At 43.9% G+C, this 21,621-nt stretch overlaps 1 protein-coding gene across 9 annotated transcripts in view; it reads left to right on the top strand.

Moving 5' to 3' along the window:
- The window catches only part of MAP4 (microtubule associated protein 4), a 73,765-nt gene that overhangs the window by 29,070 nt on the left and 23,074 nt on the right, over positions 1–21,621 (top strand). For 8 of the 9 annotated variants that reach the window (XM_075214213.1, XM_075214212.1, XM_075214211.1 and 5 more), the window contains exons 5-11: positions 4,776–4,892; positions 5,835–5,927; positions 6,227–6,316; positions 6,550–6,681; positions 7,443–7,550; positions 8,396–9,580; positions 10,359–13,415. In XM_075214213.1, coding sequence (XP_075070314.1) covers positions 4,776–4,892; positions 5,835–5,927; positions 6,227–6,316; positions 6,550–6,681; positions 7,443–7,550; positions 8,396–9,580; positions 10,359–13,415 — 4,782 coding nt within the window. Of the gene's footprint in view, positions 1–4,775; positions 4,893–5,834; positions 5,928–6,226; positions 6,317–6,549; positions 6,682–7,012; positions 7,318–7,442; positions 7,551–8,395; positions 9,581–10,358; positions 13,416–21,621 lie in introns of those variants that run through there. The other variant, XM_075214214.1, reaches the window with a different exon arrangement.

Below are 21,621 nucleotides of genomic sequence, written 5' to 3'. Positions count from 1 at the left end.
CCTATTTCTAGTGGATGGGGTGAGGCTGTCTGGTGCCCTTCACCAATCCTGAGGTGGAGCTTAACCTGGTGAACCAGCTTTGGCCGACCCCAGAGTGGAGCAGAGGTCTTCTATAACTTCTACTGTGTAATGTTCTGTACAGCTGAGGTTTTTGTAAAAGGATTGTAAACTATCTATTTACAGTGACGTTCATATGAACCTTCATACATGAAGTTGTCCAGTAGGTGGCAGTGTCGCACCTCTCTGGTCTGAACGTGTTCCAGCCATTTATTCCTCTCCAAGTATATTTCTCGCTGCCTGTTCAGACATCTTTCTTCCTGCTGATGTACTGAAAGCTTCCCACCTTTTTACCAAACAAACATTAGGGCCATGGACGCCCCTCTGCAGGTGGTGGCACAGTATCCGAGGTATCCATGTTTAACATTCTTTATCATTTATAATGGAGTCTCCAAACTCCTGAGACTCAAGGGAAGGTATAGGATGGTATTTATATAGAGCTCTCTGTGAGGTGACTTGTTGGGGGAGGGTTATATAGCAGTGTAACTAGTGACCACATCTCGCATGAACATTGCATGATGGCCCATAACCTTTAATGGTTGCCCATTCTAGTAACGGGGATACGGACACTTGGGTTCTGGATTCCCAGTGATATGAAAAGCAGCTTGTCTGTCGCTTTGCAGATTGCTAGCTCAGCAGTCCAAGCGTTTCATGTGAGCGAATTATATTGATATTCTCTGCTGCCACTAAATTGTCCTGGTGAAGGGATTTTTTTTTAGCAGAATGTAGATCAGCAGAAATGTCTGGATACGTCTGTAGGCTAAATGTGTCTTGTTATACAGCATACGTGTCACGGTATGACTGCACAATCTGATTTATTACATTGATGTCTTAATATAAAATATTTGAGTTGTTATGGAACAAGCTGTGAAGGGGTTATAATCTGCTCCACTCTGGAGTTCATGGTGTTTATATAAACTCTCAATGCCAATTTTCCCCCCTTTCTCAATTTAGAGATATTGCTCTGTGGTGAACTGCCCAATTCTGGTTCCCTGGGCTGTCGTTTAGGGGACACAACACTATCGGGCTCAGAAATTCATATGTAGGATAACGGGCTACATAGTAGCATAAGATCTATATTCTATAACAATGATACATGAGGTTAGATATGTATCATGAATACGGGATGTTGGTACAATGAACCAATCCTGTTCGGTGATGTATCCGAATGTTCTAAGGGCTGAATAATCTATTTTCTTATGTTCTATGGGACACACGCGGTCACTACACGCGGTCACTACACTCCCCTGGCATTCTTGTTGAGGATGGGAAGTCTTTAGGATCCAGGCTCTAAGAGGCCTTGTCAGACACCTCTTTCTACATTGTGTAGCCGGTATCTACTCCTGGTGCGCAATTATTGGTAATCTATAGATGGGTGACGTTTCTACAATCATATGTATGATCACCTTCCTTATATAATATTGCTTTACTCCTATCCCCTTGACTACTGGATAGCAATGTGCTAGATTGTACTGGTATGAAGTGTCTGTAGAAGCCACGATCACCCGCTCCGGTACACTTCAAGTGGCGGTAGTGTAGTTTAGGGTGTGATTGATGTATTGGGATAGTGATCATTCCTTGTGTTCACATCCCAGCCACTGACAGATCGTATAACACTACTGATAACTGTTACTGTGGGGTCTTGGAGATAGTGGCCGTAGACATTCCTGTGTCCTACATAGGATTCCTCCCATCCTGTCCTAGAGACCGGGTCTGTTGTCTGCTGATAGGACCCCCGGGCCTCACAAGGACGAGGCCAAAGTAGTGGACTACCAGAGTCCCTTTCTGAATGAGGGTTCCCTGGTCAGTCAGCCTAACCTAGAACAGTTCATGTAAATATAATTTGCCCAGAATACCAGGGATAATCTTTTTAGCCTGACTGGGAGGCTGCTGAATCTGTCTCCATCCTGGTCACTGACCTGAACTATAAACCTTCCAGCAGTTACAGGTATGGTATAATGAGATTTACCATGATCATGATGATTTGTGCTTTACTTAATGTCCAATGACCACAGCGAAGCCTGAATCTGCCCAGTAACCACCCGGATGTCTGATAGAGAAATGTAACAGGAATCTTTTCTGGGTTCATTCTCTGCATTTATCTATGTGCGTTACATTGTATCTGAAGATCTTCCTGCTGGTGAAACTGGCATCTCGTCCTGATTAGACGTGACAGGCCAATCCTGTGCGTGCCCTTGTGGTTGCCATGGTAACCACACTTTATTCTTACCCCACCTTCAATAAATCCCCCCCCCCCCCCATGTTTCATGTAGGTCTGTATAATAAATGGTTTATTTGGAGTTTTGGATTAAACGAGATGACGCTCTGTGCGAGGTTAGAGGATAATTAATGTATCTAATAAAATCATAGCAATTACAACGGTGTGAACATGGCTCCCATCAAAAGGTGTTGTAACCAGATTCTAAGCCTCATTTTTATAGTGTAGTCTAGAAAATGGACTAAAGGATGGTGGTTCTGGATTAAAGCCCCTTTTTTCTTGCTGTTGTCTAGTTTTGAGAGAGCTCCCTGGGTGTGTCTCATCCCCTGCACTATACACCACCTTCTATATAATGGATGATGTCTGTCCGAGCTGGGTTATTAGTCCTCATTTAGGTATAACACAGACGAGTGACTACAGAGGATTATTCTCCGCAGTCTGACTCTATCCAGAATATATTTCATATAGAGCCGAGGTGGACGTGAAGCAGGGAGTATGGTGTCTAGACGAGGCTGTAACTCGCTGCCGGTAACGGACTGTGACATTGCCGAGTGCCAGCAGCGCAGCTATTCTGGGAGAGATTGCTCAGTGTGCAGGACTGGTATGTGCCACGCACAGCGCCCTGTGGCATTTACCACCATCTCCTCTGGTTATATATAGGGGAACAGATGACTTTGTTTATGTGAAATTAAATCTATTCTTTCCCCAGACAAAGGTTCATCTGTTTTTATTTTATTTCCAACTGTTTACTATGTGTAAACTGCCCCCTGGTGGTGGTGTGGCACTAGAAGTGTTGCTTACGGGACATGCAGGGGCCCATTGTCCTCCTCATACTCTGATTTCTTCTCGCGCTCTCCCTGCATGGACCAGCATCCGTTCTGTTGCAAATATTAAAAGAAAAAACTACCATGAAGATGCAGTGTAAATTTTCCTCATAGGACCCATAATGGTAAAACACACTGGTTAGTGTTAGGCTGTGTTATAAAGTACTGCAGAGTGGTGGACGTATAGCAGCAGAGGTACCGCTGAACATCGCCTCAATGCGCCTATTGGCAGTAGTACGGTAGGAATCGCTCTGCGGTACCGTAACATTGGCGCAGTGCGTTTCTGTGGACATTCCGCAGACACCATACCTAATTGAATATCCCCCTTATTGTTAGATATATGCAGCACAATTTTATTTATATTGTGATTCAGCTTAATATGCAACCTTTCTTATGTGAACCTTTATATAGTGTCAGCATATTATGTCTTGTATTAGTCACATTGAGGCTCTCCTTGCCGTGACATCTGCAGTGAAGTGTGAAGAGAAACATAAGACAATCTTTCATTGAGCTCCTGTAATGCATCAAATTACTTTTGTGACTTTAAATGAATTTGTGGCAAACTTTCCGCCCCAGGCATGATGATTACTCCATGATTCATACGGAGCCGGTTGTCCTTGCATTGATTTGGGTGGATAGGTGGTGTGATTGGGGGGTGTTGGTGTACAGAGTTTGGCTGTGACCCCAGGGGACACAAGAAACATGAAGTTGCACTTTTCGTATTGTCTATCGGACACAAACGCAAGGACTTGTTCACCAGGGAAAATGATTCTTGCTATTTTTGGCTGATTTTGAAGAAACGGCTTCAAGTTTAGACAGCCCCTTGGTTATTTAACAAGCGATGCATGAAATATCTCCAGCTCTCATTAAGACACTTCCTGAATGTAAATGGATGAGACTGGATACCTCTTATATAACTGCTCTCAGCCTCTAAGTAGGTCATAGTTTGACACTTCTGCTTCATGGTCTGATAGGGGAAAAGCCTCTCTGCTTCCAAATCTGTTCCTCTCTGAGTTGAGCTTTATGTTTGTTAATCTCTTGGTGACTGGGGGAGGGGGAGCCGTGCTTTTTGCTTTGTCATCAGGCCGAGGATTTTACATTCTGGCGATTTGCACATCACAGAAAGCGATAATTTCATGGTGTGAGATGCGACAGTGGCCGTCAGTGTATCAAATGGGGAAAATATGGCCAATTAAACAGTCCCGCAAATGTCCAAACGAACCAAACATTATAAGGCAATATTTAATGGCATCAAAGTGCCAGTGATGTGATTAACTTCCCCCAGTGATGGTGATGGGCACCATTGTAGAAACCTGTGTATAGATCATAAGGATGAATATTATGCAGGATGTTCATGGTGAATGATTTGTCCATCTTCATATAAGCGGTATATCCCATTGTCATGTTTACAATAGTCTCACCAAAGGCTGCAGTGGGCAGTTTCTTGCAATGACCAGTTCTCAAGACTCTGGCTGCAGCCGCCTGACCCGCCCCCCCTGGACGGCCGCTTTGTTGCAGATTAGCCGGTGATAATGATTTCCTGGTTCACATGTGTTTTCAGTGTGTTCGTTATGTTCATAAAACCACATTGTGTTGTGCAGTGTACGTATTCCCCAGCAGTACTAGTCCATCTCTCATAGTTACAGGAAGAATAACATTAGTTTGCTTCATTTCAGATCCATTTGGATCAAACCGTGATGAAGATGTCTTGGCAGATCTGCGCCACACTCCCCATGATGTACACGTTCGCCCGGCCTTCACAGAGCACTTTAGAGAGACAGAACAGCTTCCCGGTACGTGTTCCTCAGTCTATAAATAAACATGGCTCAGCTGCAGAGCAATTCTGACAGCTCATTTATCATTCCAGTCCAAGAGAGCGACCAGATGCTGACAATAAATCATGGTGCAGCGAGGAGGGCTGAATGCAGCTAGATAGAGGGGTACACTGCAAAGAGCGCGTCATTTGCACTCCCCCCTCTATCAGATGTGTCCGAGGCTCCGCCATTTACCTGTAGACCACACATCTCTACCCCAGGTGTAGCTTTCAGCTCTCGGGTCTTTATTACCGGATAGAGATTTCTCTCCTCCTTCCTGGTAATACTACTGGTGCTCAGGAAGAACAGCCTGTTGTACTGCGCCCAGCCATCTGTGTGTGCCATCCTTACTAATGTAGCACTAAACCTTGCATGGAAAATGTTGTATTCTCAGTGAATTGTTTTGTGCTTATATGATGTTTTTTTTGTATATTCTGTGATATTTACGGTGTTGCTTGGCCAAACCATCACAGTACCACCACTTGTAGGAGGGGAGCCGGTGCTTCTTCACTGGCATCCAGAACTGTTTGCCTCAGCACCAACTGGAAGGTAGATGTCAGTTACATTGTGGTTTATACACGTTGGCAGAGGGTAATCCATCCCCAGTCTCTTCATCAGCATGTAAATAGGACTGTACCATTATACTCTGTGGCAGGGGGTTGTTCTCCCCCCTATAGACTCAGCCCCCTCTACTCCCTGGATCCAGTAAGTCTGGCCTGGGACATTTCATTTCCACCCAAATGTCTGTTTTGTATCTGCAGCATAAAATGCAGGCCCTGACTGCAGAATATTTACACTTTCAGGGGTAATTAAAGGTCTTTACTTTCATGCTGGCAAGCGTGCAGTTTAATAGACTAAAGAAATGAGTTTATTAAATGCTACAGGTTAGAAATAATCATGTAACTTCTCTTCATTCTCCAGCTGTAGGGGCTGTACCTGAAACTTGTCTGTTGAGCTTCGCTGACTCTCCAGACGTCTTGCCCAATGTACAAAGTGAGCCTCTGAACCAAGCAGGTGGGTTCTCCTCCGGTCTTATTCCCCGCCAGTGAGTGTCACACATGAAACCTCTTCCATTCATTCCTCTTGCCAGTAACCTGAGTGTGTCATGTATGAAATGACTTCTGATCTGTGTGCTGCTGACAGTCGGTCCAGTGTGGATCTGGGGGATTGTTAGATATAGGTTATGGGGTCACTGTGTGTGACACTTAGAACTGTTATGTTGTGTAGCTGGGTGAGATTGAATTAACCATTGCTTATATTCTGTGCTATAATAACCTTCTCACAAATGTGTTTAACACTTTATTCACTTACAGAATCATTCCAAGGAACCTTTGAAGAAGGATGGCTGACAGACTCTTACTCTAAGACCGACCTGCAGAGTGGAGAGGCTTCTGAGAGAACAGGTATGAGAAGACGAGTGACAGACTGGTCAGTGTATGTGTAGAATCAGCTGGATCGCGTCTATTCTTGTAATAACAACTCGGAGACCTCATGACGTGTTCACTCTACTTGTGAACACACCAAACTAGACATCTTTTAAGTATATTCTATAATTTACCACCCGGCTTTCTTTATTTTTGTATAGATTGATTTGCAGCGTAACTCTTTCCCTTCTTTAAACTTTCTTTTTATAAAGAGACTTTTGGCGAGACTCCCAGCGACGACTCGGTGAAACTTCCATTTCAAGTGTCTCAAAGTGACTCCACTTTAGATATATGGCAGCCAACAGCGGAGGAACAGCTAGCACTCAGCCCCCACAACACGCCAGGTGAGGTCACGGGAACTCCCACGTCTGTGTCTTATGTCTGAATGCAGGAATGTGAACGCTGCATGTTTGGCCTGACGCTACCCCCCTACAACAGCAGCAGTTGGTAGGCTCTGCCCTTATGTTGTGCATGTGGTCTGTATAGGAGTTTAGACACAAGGTATAAAGATCAATCTATCCTGACAATAAACTAGTAACTACCCAATGTTTGGGCGTAGATATGATCCATCTGAGCACTGGTTCTCCTGTAGCAGTGACTTCTCACATAGTGATCGTTCCTCAGGGCCTGGTCATGTGTAGTATTATAGCCTGCTCCACGCAGCTGTCCCTGTCTGTCACTCACATTTCATCAGTGTACAGGGAGCTCGGAGCATGGCCGAGGCAGCCTCTGCTTTCTGCTGACTCACAAGCCTCTCCTACCTCTCCAGCTTTATCAGTTGTCCGCGCTTGGGTTTGGGGAAAGTGTTTAGTTCCAGTCACGGCTAGTAAGCTGGTTCCTTGATCCTCTCGGCACTGGCTGGACCCGTCGGAGTTGAGGGGATTCTGCAAGTACAGTTCTGATCACACTTTTTTTTCTGTGATTTATTTTTTTTTACCTGCCCAATAATTGTCATCTGTTATTCCTAGTATTATTCAGAGGTAGGCAAGCTATGGTTCTCCAGCTGCTGTGGGGCTGGCTGAGGTCATGCTTGTACTTGTAGTTCCTCAGCGAGTGGGGATCTAGGTTATTGTAGCTTTTAATGATGTTTGTATACGCATTTCAGAACTTGGAGAACACCAATTGAAATCCGAGGAAGCTGGCCTCCAGCCGGCCGCAGAAAGTCACCTATTTCCCGGACTGGATAGCCAGAATCTGGAAGAATATGACGCTGGTAAGAGACTCCTGTTATAAATAGACGTATTATATTTTGAGTGTTTAAAGAGACTCTTGTCCTCAGACTGTAGGAGGCTGTTCCCACAACTGTCTCCTATAATATATGCAATATGCCTCCTCCAATGCCCGCGTCCTTCTATTGGTTAGAGAGCAGCCCAGTTTCTTCATTCCTGCTATATCCATTTATAGCATCGGACAACAGACTTTACCAGGTTGTTCTGTTATGTAAATGTGTGATGATGTCTGTTCTCCAGGCCTTGGTGTCTTGCATGCTGGTAATTATTTGGTAAAACATGTTTCTACACTCCTCATGGAAGTGGCTGCAATAGGCCTTTGAAAACCCAGCGCTGGCAGAGGGCGTGTCTGCATGCCTCACTAGTGGGTGGAGCTTGGTACAGATAATGGGTCTTTGCAGGAGGAACGCTAAAGCTTTTAAAATAAATTCTTGTTTTAAGCATGCTCAAATGGGATAAAGCATATACAAATCAAGTAGTCCAGCTCTGGCATCCGTAAACCTCCTGAAATATTGCTGGTAACCCAATTAAGCGCAGCTGATCCCAGTAATAAGTCACAAACATGTAGTGACAATTAGTTTACCTAGTAATGCAGGCCGTCCAACTGCTGGTCTGTTGCAGCTCCCCAACCTCTGACCAGGATTATCTGTCGCTTATCTGTCACTGCCATTCAGTGATTTTAGGCCCTGTTTAATTTTTCAGACCACATTGGCTCTAGGAGTCTCTATCTATGGAACGCAGAGCTTTGTGCCAGATATTAATTCATGTCCTTTTTCCTTCACTTCTACACTGACTAACATCTCCATATACCCTTTTGTTTATATTTTAGAAGATATGTTTAAACCTGACCTAAGCCCACAAGAAGTATCGTCTACCTCCTTTGAGAACTCTGATCCATCTGCAGATCTATGTGTGCGTGAAAGTGGGGACCAGCCTGTTGTATCTGCAGAAGAAACTTCCTATGTTAGTCAGTCACTGGGAACTGAGTTACTTGTAGAAGAAATACAGATAGAAAAAGTGCTACCTGCAAGCACAGAGCCCACTGTATCCCTCACTGCACACGCCCCTGCAGAACTCGGAGGTTCCCCTGCTACAGAGCCCTCGTCTGCTGCTTTAGTCCAGGAAGAGCCTCTGGCTTCACCCCCTGCCGCTTTAGTCCAGGAAGAGCCTCTGGCTTCACCCCCTGCCGCTTTAGTCCAGGAAGAGCCTCTGGCTTCACCCCCTGCCGCTTTAGTCCAGGAAGAGCCTCTAGCTTCACCCCCTGCCGCTTTAGTCCAGGAAGAGCCTCTGGCTTCACCCCCTGCCGCTTTAGTCCAGGAAGAGCCTCTGGCCTCCTCACCCCCTGCCGCTTTAGTCCAGGAAGAGCTTTTGATCTCCTCACCCCCTTCAGCTTTAGTCCAAGAAGAGCTTTTGATCTCCTCACCCCCTGTCGCTTTAGGCCAGGAGGAGCCTCTGGCCTCCTCACCCCCTGTCGCTTTAGGCCAGGAGGAGCCTCTGTCCTCCTCACCCCCTGTCGCTTTAGTCCAGGAGGAGCCTCTGTCCTCCTCACCCCCTGTCGCTTTAGTCCAGGAGGAGCCTCTGATCTCCTCACCCCCTGTCGCTTTAGTCCAGGAAGAGCCTCTGATCTCCTCACCCCCTGTCGCTTTAGTCCAGGAGGAGCCTCTGTCCTCCTCACCCCCTGTCGCTTTAGTCCAGGAGGAGCCTCTGTCCTCCTCACCCCCTGTCGCTTTAGTCCAGGAGGAGCCTCTGTCCTCCTCACCCCCTGTCGCTTTAGTCCAGGAGGAGCCTCTGATCTCCTCACCCCCTGTCGCTTTAGTCCAGGAAGAGCTTCTAATCTCCTCACCCCCTGCCGCTTTAGTCCAGGAAGAGCCTCTGGCCTCTGACTTGAATGTCCCGGGAGAGACCCTGGCCTCACCTATTACAGAAGGAAGTAGTCTCTCAGAAGAGCCATCCCCGCTGGTGGAAACACCAATTGAGAAAGAGATAGTGGAGCTTCAGCATGCTAAAGACCAAGGTAAGAAAATGTTTTCGTGTAGTATATAAAATGTTAGCGAAATTGTGATTTGTGCTTCTATACATTGTATTAATGTTCAGCAATATATTTCAGTTATTGGATTTATATTCAATCCATTCCATTGGTGTTTCCCATGGGCTGTGCTTAAGTAATGTTTTTTCCTGGTTTTAGCCTATTTCTAGATTTTTCTGCACAGCAATCAATTTGTGAACTCCATTTTTTTAACTTCCTCTATAGTTCCTGTTTTTTCACATGCAAGGATATGTATTCCCTGATGTATCCGTCTAATTGGGAAGGTGTGAGATGTCCATCCAGCAGCTGTGATGATCTCTTTGAAACCTCAGAATTTTGATTACTATTTATGCAAATTAGAAATACAATTTAGTGTGAAACTGTTTTCCTCTGAATTTGTTCCTCATTGTTTGTGCCCCCTCTCCCCGCCCCCACATTCTGGTTAAGCTGAGAATGCAGGATACAGTCCTAAACCAAACAAATCCAGAAAGCAGACCTGTGGAGGGAGTTGTGTTCCTTTAGGGTTGCTACCAGAATGTTGCGTTCTGGTGAAGGATCCAGTAAAAGGTCCTTGTGGGTTCCATGATGGAAAAAAAATCCTATTTTAAGATGTTTTTGTGTTTATACTTCACTGCTTGGACCATATTTTTTGTGTTATATAAATATTTTAAACTCCTGGAATTGTAACATAGGCTTGTATGTCTAGTTTAGAGTGTACCACTTGGACTAGTTTGGAAAACCTTACATGTTCCTGTTGTATCTACAGCGCCCTTAAAGCAGACTTACAAAGCAAGGGACCGCAGGTTGGGTGGAGTAAAAACTGTGCTAGTGCCAGTTTCAGACATGTTCCCAGATGCTGGCGTAGCCGGGTGTAATCCAAACCTCCCTGCACTACAACCTGAATATTCTGACTCTTTGGCCTCTAGAGCCAAAGAACTGCACAGAAAAGCCCACAATATGATGGAAAACAGGAGAGAAGCTGCGAAAGAAGCAGGTGATCCAGAAGGGGTGCAGATATCTATGAAGAAGAAAAAGAAAAAATCTAAACAGAGAAAACCTTTTCCACCAAAAGAATCAGAGTTTGGTGAGGAAGATGTCCCTAAATTCTCCAGAGTTGGCACTGCGCCTTTGTACGCCGGTGCAGACTTGCAAACCACAGGTGTGGAGTATCTTGCAAAACAAGATATTGTACCAGACCAGCCCTTGGGCACACATACCCCATCAAATGTCACTTTGCCTCCGGCTGACCTTGCGGTAGCCAAGAGAATCCTGGAGGGTTCTCAGGAGAAGAAAGATGATCTGACCTTGGATTTTCAGGAGAAAGTGATGCCAGCTCCACAAACCTTTGATTCTCTCTCCTTTGGACATTTTGAAAACCCACCAGACCAGCAAGTGGCTAAAATAATTTTCAAGCCACAGCAATTGCCCCCAGAAAATAAGAAACCTGAAACTCTGGCAGCTATATTTGGAGTTACTGACATTAATGTCTCTAAGTGCCCATATTTAAATCCTGAGCTTGTCTCTAGTTTTACTTCAGAACAAACTGAGATCAATGGCTCTAAAAGAGAGAAAGGCAAAGCGGTTTGTCCTTCAGGAGAGGTATCGCCGTTTTTAGAAGACACAGAATGGGTGAAGGAAAAGATAGCTGCTGCTTTCCCGGTTTTAGAAGATGATGATGATCCTGTCCCTACAATTAGGGCAGTGAAATGGGACAAGCCTAAAAAAAGAGATAAGCGAGCTGGATACTCAACAGATTTAAAGCATTGTCAGACAGACTTTGTCCATCTTCAGTCGGACGTTCATGGAAAAAGTGACCCGGGAGAGTTGCCGTTGAATTTAGAGACAAAGACCTTTAGAGAAGAGCAATGTCCTGTTGTACGGGCAATAGATGAATTGCAGGATCTCAAACAAAAAGTATTTGAACATAAACCGAAAGGCAAGAAAGTTCCCAAAAATGTAAATTCAGGTACCAGAGAACCCGTGTCTATTGACTCTTGCCAAGCCCTAGCAATTAAAAATATATCCAGCAATGTATCTGAATCTGAGGCATGGACGGACTTGGGCATGGAGATTCCCTTGGTAACTAGGACTTCTGATTTAAGCGACACCACAACGGGAAGCAGCTTTAATGCTGATGGTGCTGTAGTACCTGACACTGACTTATGTGGGGGTCAGGGTGAGGTTCCAGTTCTCCCATGTGAGAACACAACAAAGGTGGATGATGAACAAGCGGTTCCCAGCGTTGCCTTGGAGTGCACAGAACCTGGGCTAGTGCTGGGAACTCTGGAGAATAAACTAGATACTGTTCTGGAAGGAAAAGACTCCTTCCCAGAACCCAGTTTTAATTTGGATAGTATCACTGTTCAGTCTGAGCTAAAGGACCAATCAAAATACTCCTCTAGAAAGGGTCCAATTGATGGAAACTTTTCTTATGAGAGACAAATGAAAAGTAAGCGGGGCAAAGTGAAAGCAAAATCGGCTCTGGCAGCCTGTGAGGTTGGTGACAGGGGTATAGAGCTTCCAAACCTGCCCACGTCTAGTTATGCAGAGCCGAATTACAAGGCCAAGGAAGCCAGCTTTGCTAAGAAGGCGGAGCGGGGGTCTCTAAAGCGCCCTTACAGCTCAGAGAAAAAGGAAAGTACAGTTTTAGTAGATGATGGTCAGTTGTGTGACAGAGATGATCTCATAACTGGTGATGGTATAGTAGATAAAGTTGGTCCTGTTCCACCATCACCACAACTTTCAATTCCAGATCAGATGATGAAGGTGAAAGAAACTGGTTCATTGCTGGAAGAAAAGGAAGATTCTGAGAGAGATTGTATCTCTGACTCAGGTGGTTCTCAGAAGGTCCAACTAGAGAAGTGTCAGATCAAGTCCCAAGATACTGACTTATTAAAACAGCTGAGTAAAGATATCTTAACGTTAACTGGAGACACAACTCTTGTGTGTCAGGACGAAGTAAAACCAAGTTTGGACACAGCAGCTTCACCTACAATAATCTTACAGTCCAGTGTAGATTTGGTGGCTCATTCTTCAGTGGAAGACTGGTCAACGGAGGAGACTTTGTTAGAAACGGATAAAAGCAGCACCCAAATTATTTCTGAAGAGAATTTGTTTGATTTTCCAGTTGGTACAGAAATGGAGACTGCTACATTTGAATCTACAAATAACAGTACAGAGTCTGTAAAGCCCCATTTTGAAGCTAGTAGTCACATTGAGAATGGATCGTGTTTGCCTAATCTCAGTGGTCAAGAGGAAGCTTCCAAACTGTTGTCCTCACACTTGGAGGCCCCCAGTGATGCCTTAGTGATTGCTGAATGTCCTACTCTTGGCATTGAAAGTTTAATTAGTGGAACCAAAGATACGATCCCTGAGCCGAAACTTTTAGCTACAGAAAATGAGCAAGTTGTGTGTAGTACAACCGAATTGCAGGAGGACACAACAAGTGACCTGCTCACTGAAGGACCCCTAATGCAGAATGTCGCTGTGGTGACCACGTCCCACAATGATGATGGGGATAAAACTACACCTCCTCCTCCACTTCAATGTTTGAATGAAGAGACCACCAAAGACCTTTCTAAAAGTAAGTTGAGGATAATGCCGATGACACCTGTGGTGGATAATTCTACTCCTTTAGAGAGAGTACCTCAAAAGAGTAACAAGTCAGAGGAGAAAATGAAAGCACCTGAAGTACTAAAAGGTTACATGAGGCCAACGAAGGCGAGAGGGACTGTTCCAGCGCCCTCCAGGGCTACAAGACCTGAAACGGAGAAGTCCAGGCAGACAAAGGATTCCCGATTAAGCCAACAAAGGCCAGAAAAAGGTGTGTGTGCATCCTGTGGAGTTAGACCAGCATGCCTGCACTGCGACAGTGGCATGAGGTTTGGCTGTTTGTTGCTTGTGTGATGTACACTGCTAATAATATACAAGTTTTAACCTATTCTGGCCAAAAACAAGATGGAATATTATGGTTTTCCCATAACTGCTTCATTAGTGTAGTTTGTGTTCAGCTGCTATGTGTGGTACTATACACCGTTCTGTCCAAACCTCTCTGCTGAGCGGTAACATTTCAGTAGTGTGGATTAATCGTTTCTGCATGATTTGACTACTAATTGAGAATAATGTTCTCTTGACACTGCATTGTTAAAGGTTACTACGTACAAACATTTTGCCAAATTAAAATAATTATGTTAAGCACTACAACATGCTGGAATAACTACTGTTACTTGAAATAGTACTACTTTCTGAAATGGTCTGCTGAAGACTCAAAGTACCATTTGAACGGTTGTAAATAAGTGATCTTCCTTAGGAACACCTGTAACCATGGAAACAAGTGCTGCACTTTCCTGATTTTGTGTTTGTTGAGCCTGCTATGGTTAGTGTGTTTGAGTCTTCAGCAGGCAATTTCAGGTAGAAGTTTTATTTCAGGTTGCAGTTGTAGTGTCCATAATGATTGAAAGATTGAAAAGACAAATTCATTTTATGGAATGTTGTCCTTTAGTGACTGTAAACCATGTCTGGCGTCTAGCATCAGTGCCTGCCAGGGATTGGGAAGGTGCAAAAGTACTTCTGGTGCTTTTGTACTGTCTACTGTCCTCGATCTGTGTACCTGGCTTCTGAATCTAACTTCTTGTCCAGTTGGTGCAAACATAAACGTGAGAACATAGGTACCTGTGTATTGAGAAACGTGTTTCATATATGTGATATGGTTGCATGTGTTATATTTCATAAGACTCCTTTTGTGATAATGTGGAAAGCGTTCATTTCTTTTCCAGAGGATAAGAATACACTACAGTCAGTTTAGACCACTCTCCTCCTAGTTACGTTTGTGAGTTTCTGTGGTTTATGTTTAAATGTAAACGGAAAATAACTATTATCAAAGCAAATAAAGAGTATGGTCTGAGAACTGTGCATATAGATCAGGAGTCATACTGTCAAATAAATCGCCAAAAAGAAGTTTGGTCCTTGAGGCACTCCGTCCACTAGTGACATTAAATATAAAAATAAGTTTATTAAATCATACTTTAAAACAGTTTCTAAACAATTAATTTCTAACCAATAGCACTGTAAGAAGGGATCAATTTAACAAAAATGTATTCCCAACAATATAATAACATTGCTGCAATTGTGCAAAATATGACTGGGATGATGTGGAATAAGATATAAAAGGACAGGATCTGTTAATGCTCCTGGACTTACGGTTTTGAAAATAGTTATAATGAAGAATAATAACTGTAATATGTGACAACGTTCAATCAATGCTTTGTGATATATAATCCTTATGTCAATATCTATAAACCTCTGGATAACCAGATTTACACAGCGTCCTAAACTGAACGTTTTTATTTCTATTTCACTTATTCTCTTACATTCTCACATATTTTGATTTTAAAATGTTAGACAGTTTTTGAGACCTGGTTAGAAATTAATTGTTTTAATGTATGATTTAATAAACCTTGTTTATACTAAATGTCACTAGTTGACTGGTGACATTTAATGTGTTTGGTGATTTATTTCACAATATGATTCCTGATTATGTTTAAATACCTGGAATGTCCTATATTTCACCACATAATGGAACAGAATATTTTATACTATTTCAGCATAGGAACTTGGGAAGATTTGCATCTATATTTGTGCATATTACGATGAGATGTAGCGTACAGGCGCTTGGGCTTTGCAGAGACGCTGGGGATGAATACCAAGATGCCCTGTACTGGCACTGTCATGCTCTAACATGTGTTTGTCGGGGGGATTCCTGCACCCTGCATTACATACGTGGAACCTTTCACTTCTCCATCTGTAATAAAGCAGCGTGTGAAACTGGTCCCTCTTAGGGCATGAAGCCAGCAATATTGGGGAATGTTACCAGTTGTTTTGTTCAGCCAACAATAAACTTATATAGACTTTACCTAATTGTCCGTGTTTAGCATCTGAGCTGTACATTGTCTGCATTGTGTATAGAGGAAGGAAGGACCAGTTATATGGGGAGGAACGTCCCCTCCGTGCTCCGCAGAGGCGCCTAGAGAGTGGATGGACTGGTACGACGGCTGCTGGCTCTGACAGTCTGTTCAGCAGCAAGCTGTGTAATCAACGTGTGTCATCAGATTGCTGTCCGTACTTTAAACATTTGGGAGATCAGTCTGTATATTTCTGGGGGTAACACTTACTGCAGTGGCAGCTGCCAGCTCTGAGTTACCTGCCTTTACTTTCCATCATGCCAGCAGCACCTTATATATAATTTACTGATTACAAAGCGCTGTCTCAGCTCCTTCTCAACAAGGGTTCTTATGTCATTTTATTTTCAAACTCTGAGCTTGTCAAACTTTTGGCTTCTCCCGGCAGACTGTAAACTCTGATTCTTATAATCCTGCTTTGTGGCTGCCCCAGCTAATACTCCAAGTCCTAGCGATCTGTCACACATTGCTGTGTGCCCTAAGCAATGGTGTAAATAGTGGCTGTATCTGTGAGCGACGGACTCTTGTTTGGTGGAATTTGTTCTGAATGAAGGACAATGAGGATCACTGATGTAACGGCTCTTCCATCTCTCAATATATATTTACTAATGACTGGTTATTAGAGTTTAGCTGCCTGCTAGCGATCCCCTCATTACCCTGATATATGGGTGTTGCCTTGGAAACCAGTGAGAGTTTCGGAATAAGATCACATAATGTGTGAGTGCGGGGAATGGAAGAAGTGTGTTAAATGAGGGAAAAAATAGCAGATTAAAAATAGCACCATCGATGAATCATTCTCCCCGGTATGGACAGGACTAGGCCATGTTTAACCCCTGCACTTCAGGAAGGAATGTGAGTGTGATATAATGCATCAGTAATTGGCTCCTCCCTGGAGATAACCGTATTGCATGGTGGAGATTGATGCTTCAGGAGCCCAGATACTGTATTAGGTTCCTACGTTCCCTGTACAGGATGTATATACAGGGTGTATACAGCAGGAAGCAATCGGCCAATCCTTCAATGGCCTATGTCTTTGGGTTTTTTTAATTGGGTATTTTTAGTGAATTTTTCAAATTATTAACACAGATCTAAAGAAATGGACAAACAACAAAATGAAACAAATCACAACAAACTTGAGGTCCCTTTATCTGCAGAGTTCCAGGCAGTAATAATGAACTGTAGATGACTGAGGAGCAGAGTCCTCTAGTCTACGAGCTGTGATGTAACTGAGAGATCCCGTAGGCAGCATCTACATACTAGATTCTTACACCTGACCGGTATAAGAGGTTAATAAAGTTACAGATATAACTTGATGTATACGATCTATATAGGCCCGGACACCCCAACCAAATCTCATTCTGTTCCTGTACAGCCTGTCTCCTGGTGTCGTACGCGCTGTGGGAGGACCCCACCACCATCACAGCCCCTAGCTATATCCACCATGGCCACTGATACATAGTTATATAAATGTTCACTGAAACGCTCTTCCAGGTCCCAAATAAACACATCCGTGCTATACAGATTCCTGAATCTATTGTCCCCAACATAGAACATAGTCTATGTTTAATCAGTGCTTATAAAATGTAAAATGATACAAAACCTTCAGAAGATGGTGTTGGGGTAACAAGCTGGCTGCTATGTGGGGGGGTAGCGCTGAGATAAGCTGTATGGTATGTCGCCATGCCCTGTGGCGTAGGCTACCCAGGACTGAGCAGGTTAATATGACCTACAAATGCTCAGTTATACTGTACATGTACTGAGAGCTGGATCATGACACTGAGACTTCTCTTCCGACATAAATCCCAATGTGTCTGGGTGCACAGCTGCTTAATCCAATGCTACATATCCCAAAATAGCAGCATCTTGTAGCAGAGATGGCCTAAGGAGCGGAGCTGTTCGGACAGTCTCACTCCAGGGGACCCACTGGACGTAGGTCTGGACAGAGCTGTGGGCACCTACCAGGAATGTGCAGTGAAATAAATTCATACTGAAACTGCGATTGTAAACCGCTCTCTGTAAATAGTGTGAGGATGGAGGGTGACGCTGATTAATGGCTGCCCTACTTCCACAGATGCCTCTGGCAGGTGACCTGTGAGAGGTCTATTTACCAGCTATTATAGAATCGTCATTTGTCAGACATCCGAGCTGTTTAGGGGTGTAAGTGGGGGGCTGTATTCCTGTAATAATGAAGTGGGAATGATTTAATTGTCTATAGCAGGAACCTGGTGTGGTCAGGCTGTGCTTCCTGCTGCCATTATATATTCTACTCATTACAAGTCACCATATGCAGCTTTATTTATAATCATTTATTTAGAGTTTTACTGAAAAGCCAGTTGGGACAGGTCAGGCAGGGAATTGTTCACCGTCCACCGCTAATAGGAGGGTGGGCGTTTAGTAATTAGCCCCCTGTGCGTTGTCACTGCGCCCTCATAATGTCTGTGGCATCTCCTAATAACTGCGCACTCTAATACTGTTACAGGTGTGCTGGGCTTCAGTGTCCTATATAACTGTAATAACTCCTTGCAGTGATACTTGGAAGGTTGACATGTCCTAGACGTGTTCTATCCTGTTGTCCGTGTTTCATTCGCACTTTTCCACGAGCAGTGTAGAATTCATACCAAATATTACTATAAAAAAAATAATTCAAATAGTTTTACGTTCGTTTAAATGAGGAAATGGTGATAAAATTCATGTTTATAAAAAGGAAAGCGGTTTAATGTCACCATTACATGATGTAAAACAGGTCTAAAGGTTTCTAACAAAGGCTTCATACATGACCATTTACATCTGCTGCTTAAAACCTATTAATTGTGGATGGTGCTGATGGTCTAAGTGAGGGATCTGTGAGCAAACTCTTCATTTCTTCCTTTTGCATCAGTTTCAGCGGTGTCTGCAGCTTTCATGCTCCATAAAATACAATGAGGTTCTGTTCAATTCTAAAGTATTTTATAAAGAAGGAATACATGGAGTCATCTCCCTACAGGGTCCTTATGATGCTGCTGGGAGCTGTGACGCTAGAACAGACGCATTTCTAACTGTTAAACGCTTGTTGGATACAGATAAATCCTTAGATTTTATGGTTTCTTTATACAAGACCCAATACTGTTGTATTTTAGAACTGATCCTCTCGTGTACGGCATTTGTAAATATTCTGATCTGCTCTAAATACTTGTCTGGCTGAAGGGGTAAGATCTGCGGTATTACAGCACAGATGGAGGTCTTTGTTCCTAGAATATAATACGGATGTTAATACAAACTTTTCATGTGAAATCTATAGGAAGGCAATTTAACTGATTCATGCAAAGTCTTTATCTCTTTCTTCCTAATGTTCATCGGTGTCTTCTTGTCATGAAGTCAATAGTTTGTGTGCTAATCAATCGGTTATTTGTTTAGTAGTCAGGCTTGGTAATTAAATATTCCTAATTAGAAGGTCAGACCATTGAATATTGACTGCGTAAGGTATTCTGCAGAGAACAATTGGGATGAAGGGGTCGTCTCTCCCAGCGTTCTGTCAGCCTGTAGGGGGAGGATCTGTAGGTGGAGAGAATTTCTTCCATGAACACACAGGACCAGATGTGATGTCACAGAGCGAGTCAGGCTCATTCTCTGCAGTAACCAGGGTTAGCTAAGCAGGAAAAATGTCTTTCGCAAATCAGCAGCCCCCAGCTCTCACCGAATACAGCCAGCTGTGCAATGCCCGTAACCCGGACAGCATGCCGAGCACCGAGCCCCAGAGAGACTGCTCCAAAGCAGAGTATGAATGGCAGAGGACAGAGGGAAAGCTGAATGAAATTGGTTTAAACGTGAACACAGGAGGAAACATGACAGACGGGCTTAGTAAAAACGCTGGCTTCACAGACGAGGATAAGCTGTGCTTCTTTGAGACAAAACTAGACAAAAGCCTGCAGCTCGGACCCAAGGAGAAGGTTGACTGTGAAGGGCAGCGTCAGTGTAACCAGATCCTATCCAGTCCTGACCTCAGCAGTCAACCTCTTCTTGCAGAGCCGTTCTCCTGCTCCAAAGCTGCAGAGCTTCACAATGCTTCAGGTGGACCTCAACGACTCTTTGATGGATTTCATCAAGTCCATGCAATCACCGACCATGAAAAAGCGGCAAATAAAACTAGCTTGGGGTCCATCCACAAGCGAGAACAAGAGCTGTTTGGTTTGACCGGTTACGAGAACGACCTGGAGAAGTCTGTCCTGAACCATGAGACAAGCGTTTGGAATCCAAAATATAACCCCATCCTGCCTGATCATTCCTATAACGAAGAAAGGTGTTCCTGGTCTGACATGGGTGTCACGAGTAACCATATTAAAAATGGGTGTTGTGTCCAGATGCCAGGTGCCAACTCGGAGCCACCAATGACATTGGTGGAACTCGCACAAGAGGACATTAAACCTGAACCTGGCAATAACACAAGTGACCTAGATGAAGATAGGTTTACTGTGGACACAGATGACTGTCTGGTCGATTGTCCATTACTAGATAGAACTTCTTATCAGAGAAAAGCAATAAGGCGTGCAATGTCTGAGTGCTCACATTTGGCTGTTCCTCTAGCTGTCAACATTGCTGATAAGTACCCCGAGACTTCGGGAGCCAAAGAGAACCCAGCACTGCTGTCACCACCTGCTGGCTTGAACTACAGCCAAGCCGCTCTGCCAAAAAAACAAGTCAATTCAATGAAAAGATCCATGACGGTGGCAGAAGAACAGACAGGGTATGATTTCGGCACCAGGCAGGAGCTAACTGGTTTCTCTGCCTATCTTACAAAGGAAAATATTAGTGCCAAGGATGCCAAATGTAGGGAGGGACCTCCTGTAATCAGTCAGGAACTTGTGGCCCCAGAGGTGCATCTGACCAAGCTGGACAAGATCCCGGAAACAAGCGATTGCAAGAAGGTTGAGCTAAATTGGGAGACTCCTCTAAGCAGTTCTTCCTGGCCTGACCCTGAATGTAAGAAAGGAGAGGTGAAGACCATAGAGGAGATTTCCAGGACTGACTTGGATGAGAAAAGAGAGAACGTCATCAGTGTAACTGTATCGCCATCAGCCGCACAAGATGGACCTCTCCAGAATGGTATGTGTCCATGTTCCCAGGCTGGAGTTAGTCTCTTGTTAATAGGATTGTTCTGACTGCTTTAAATTGCATAAGTGGACTCTGCCCTCTCACTCATACAGGACACACATGTATGTAGCCGGCATTCCAGGTTTATATGCATATATTTTAAAGCGATATTCACATTGTTGTAGTCAGGATTGCCAAGTGCTGACATCCTAGTTTAACAAGGAGACTTGTTGAAGAACACGCGTTCACATTGCATCCCGATGTGCTATAATACAGTAATGTTTACCCATTATAACGTGCGTCTTTCACAATACTCAGTTTCTCTATACACGTGTGACTGGGCTCTCGGAAGCCAGTGTGGGTGAGAGTGACAGATGTTGTGCTGAGCGGTTTAATCCCTGATTTACGGAGTACAGCTTAGGTTATCTGCTGCTCCGACCATCACTTTATTAAGGTGATGGGTATTTACGTACATTCATCTATAACCTGTGATGTGTGTTCCATCTTTTCTATTGCTGTTGGAACTCCTGACATCTATTGTACAGTCTATAAATATTTCCTATTGTGGCCTATGGTGAGCACTGTGGAGCAGGGAGAATTGTCCTCTCCGAGCTCCTCTGTTTCGGTGGAACGTGTGTACCGACAGTCAAACTCGTACCTGTCTCTTTCCTCCGCGCAGACGGCCGGGCGCCCGGAGTCAGAAGAGTCTCTATCATGTGAATGTTGCTGTCTGGAGGGTTTTAATAGTGGCTGTAATATCAATAGATGTCATTGTGTAGGTGCCTATTGATGGTGGTTTATAGGAAATGATTTGCTGATCCCATATGACTGTTTAGAGGCTCAGAGAGGTGACACGAAGGGGGGGGGGCATTCAATGACAAGTGTGAAATATTCAGTACATGCATTTAATAGAGGTTGATTGTTTGGAAGTTTTTTTATGTTGTATGTCCAATAATGAAAATATGGATTACAATCATCTGTTTATGGATTCAACATTTTACAATT

The sequence above is a fragment of the Mixophyes fleayi genome, chromosome 5, assembly GCF_038048845.1.
Source record: "Mixophyes fleayi isolate aMixFle1 chromosome 5, aMixFle1.hap1, whole genome shotgun sequence".
NCBI classification, from domain to species: domain Eukaryota; kingdom Metazoa; phylum Chordata; class Amphibia; order Anura; family Limnodynastidae; genus Mixophyes; species Mixophyes fleayi.
This window is presented reverse-complemented; position numbering and strand designations above follow the sequence as displayed.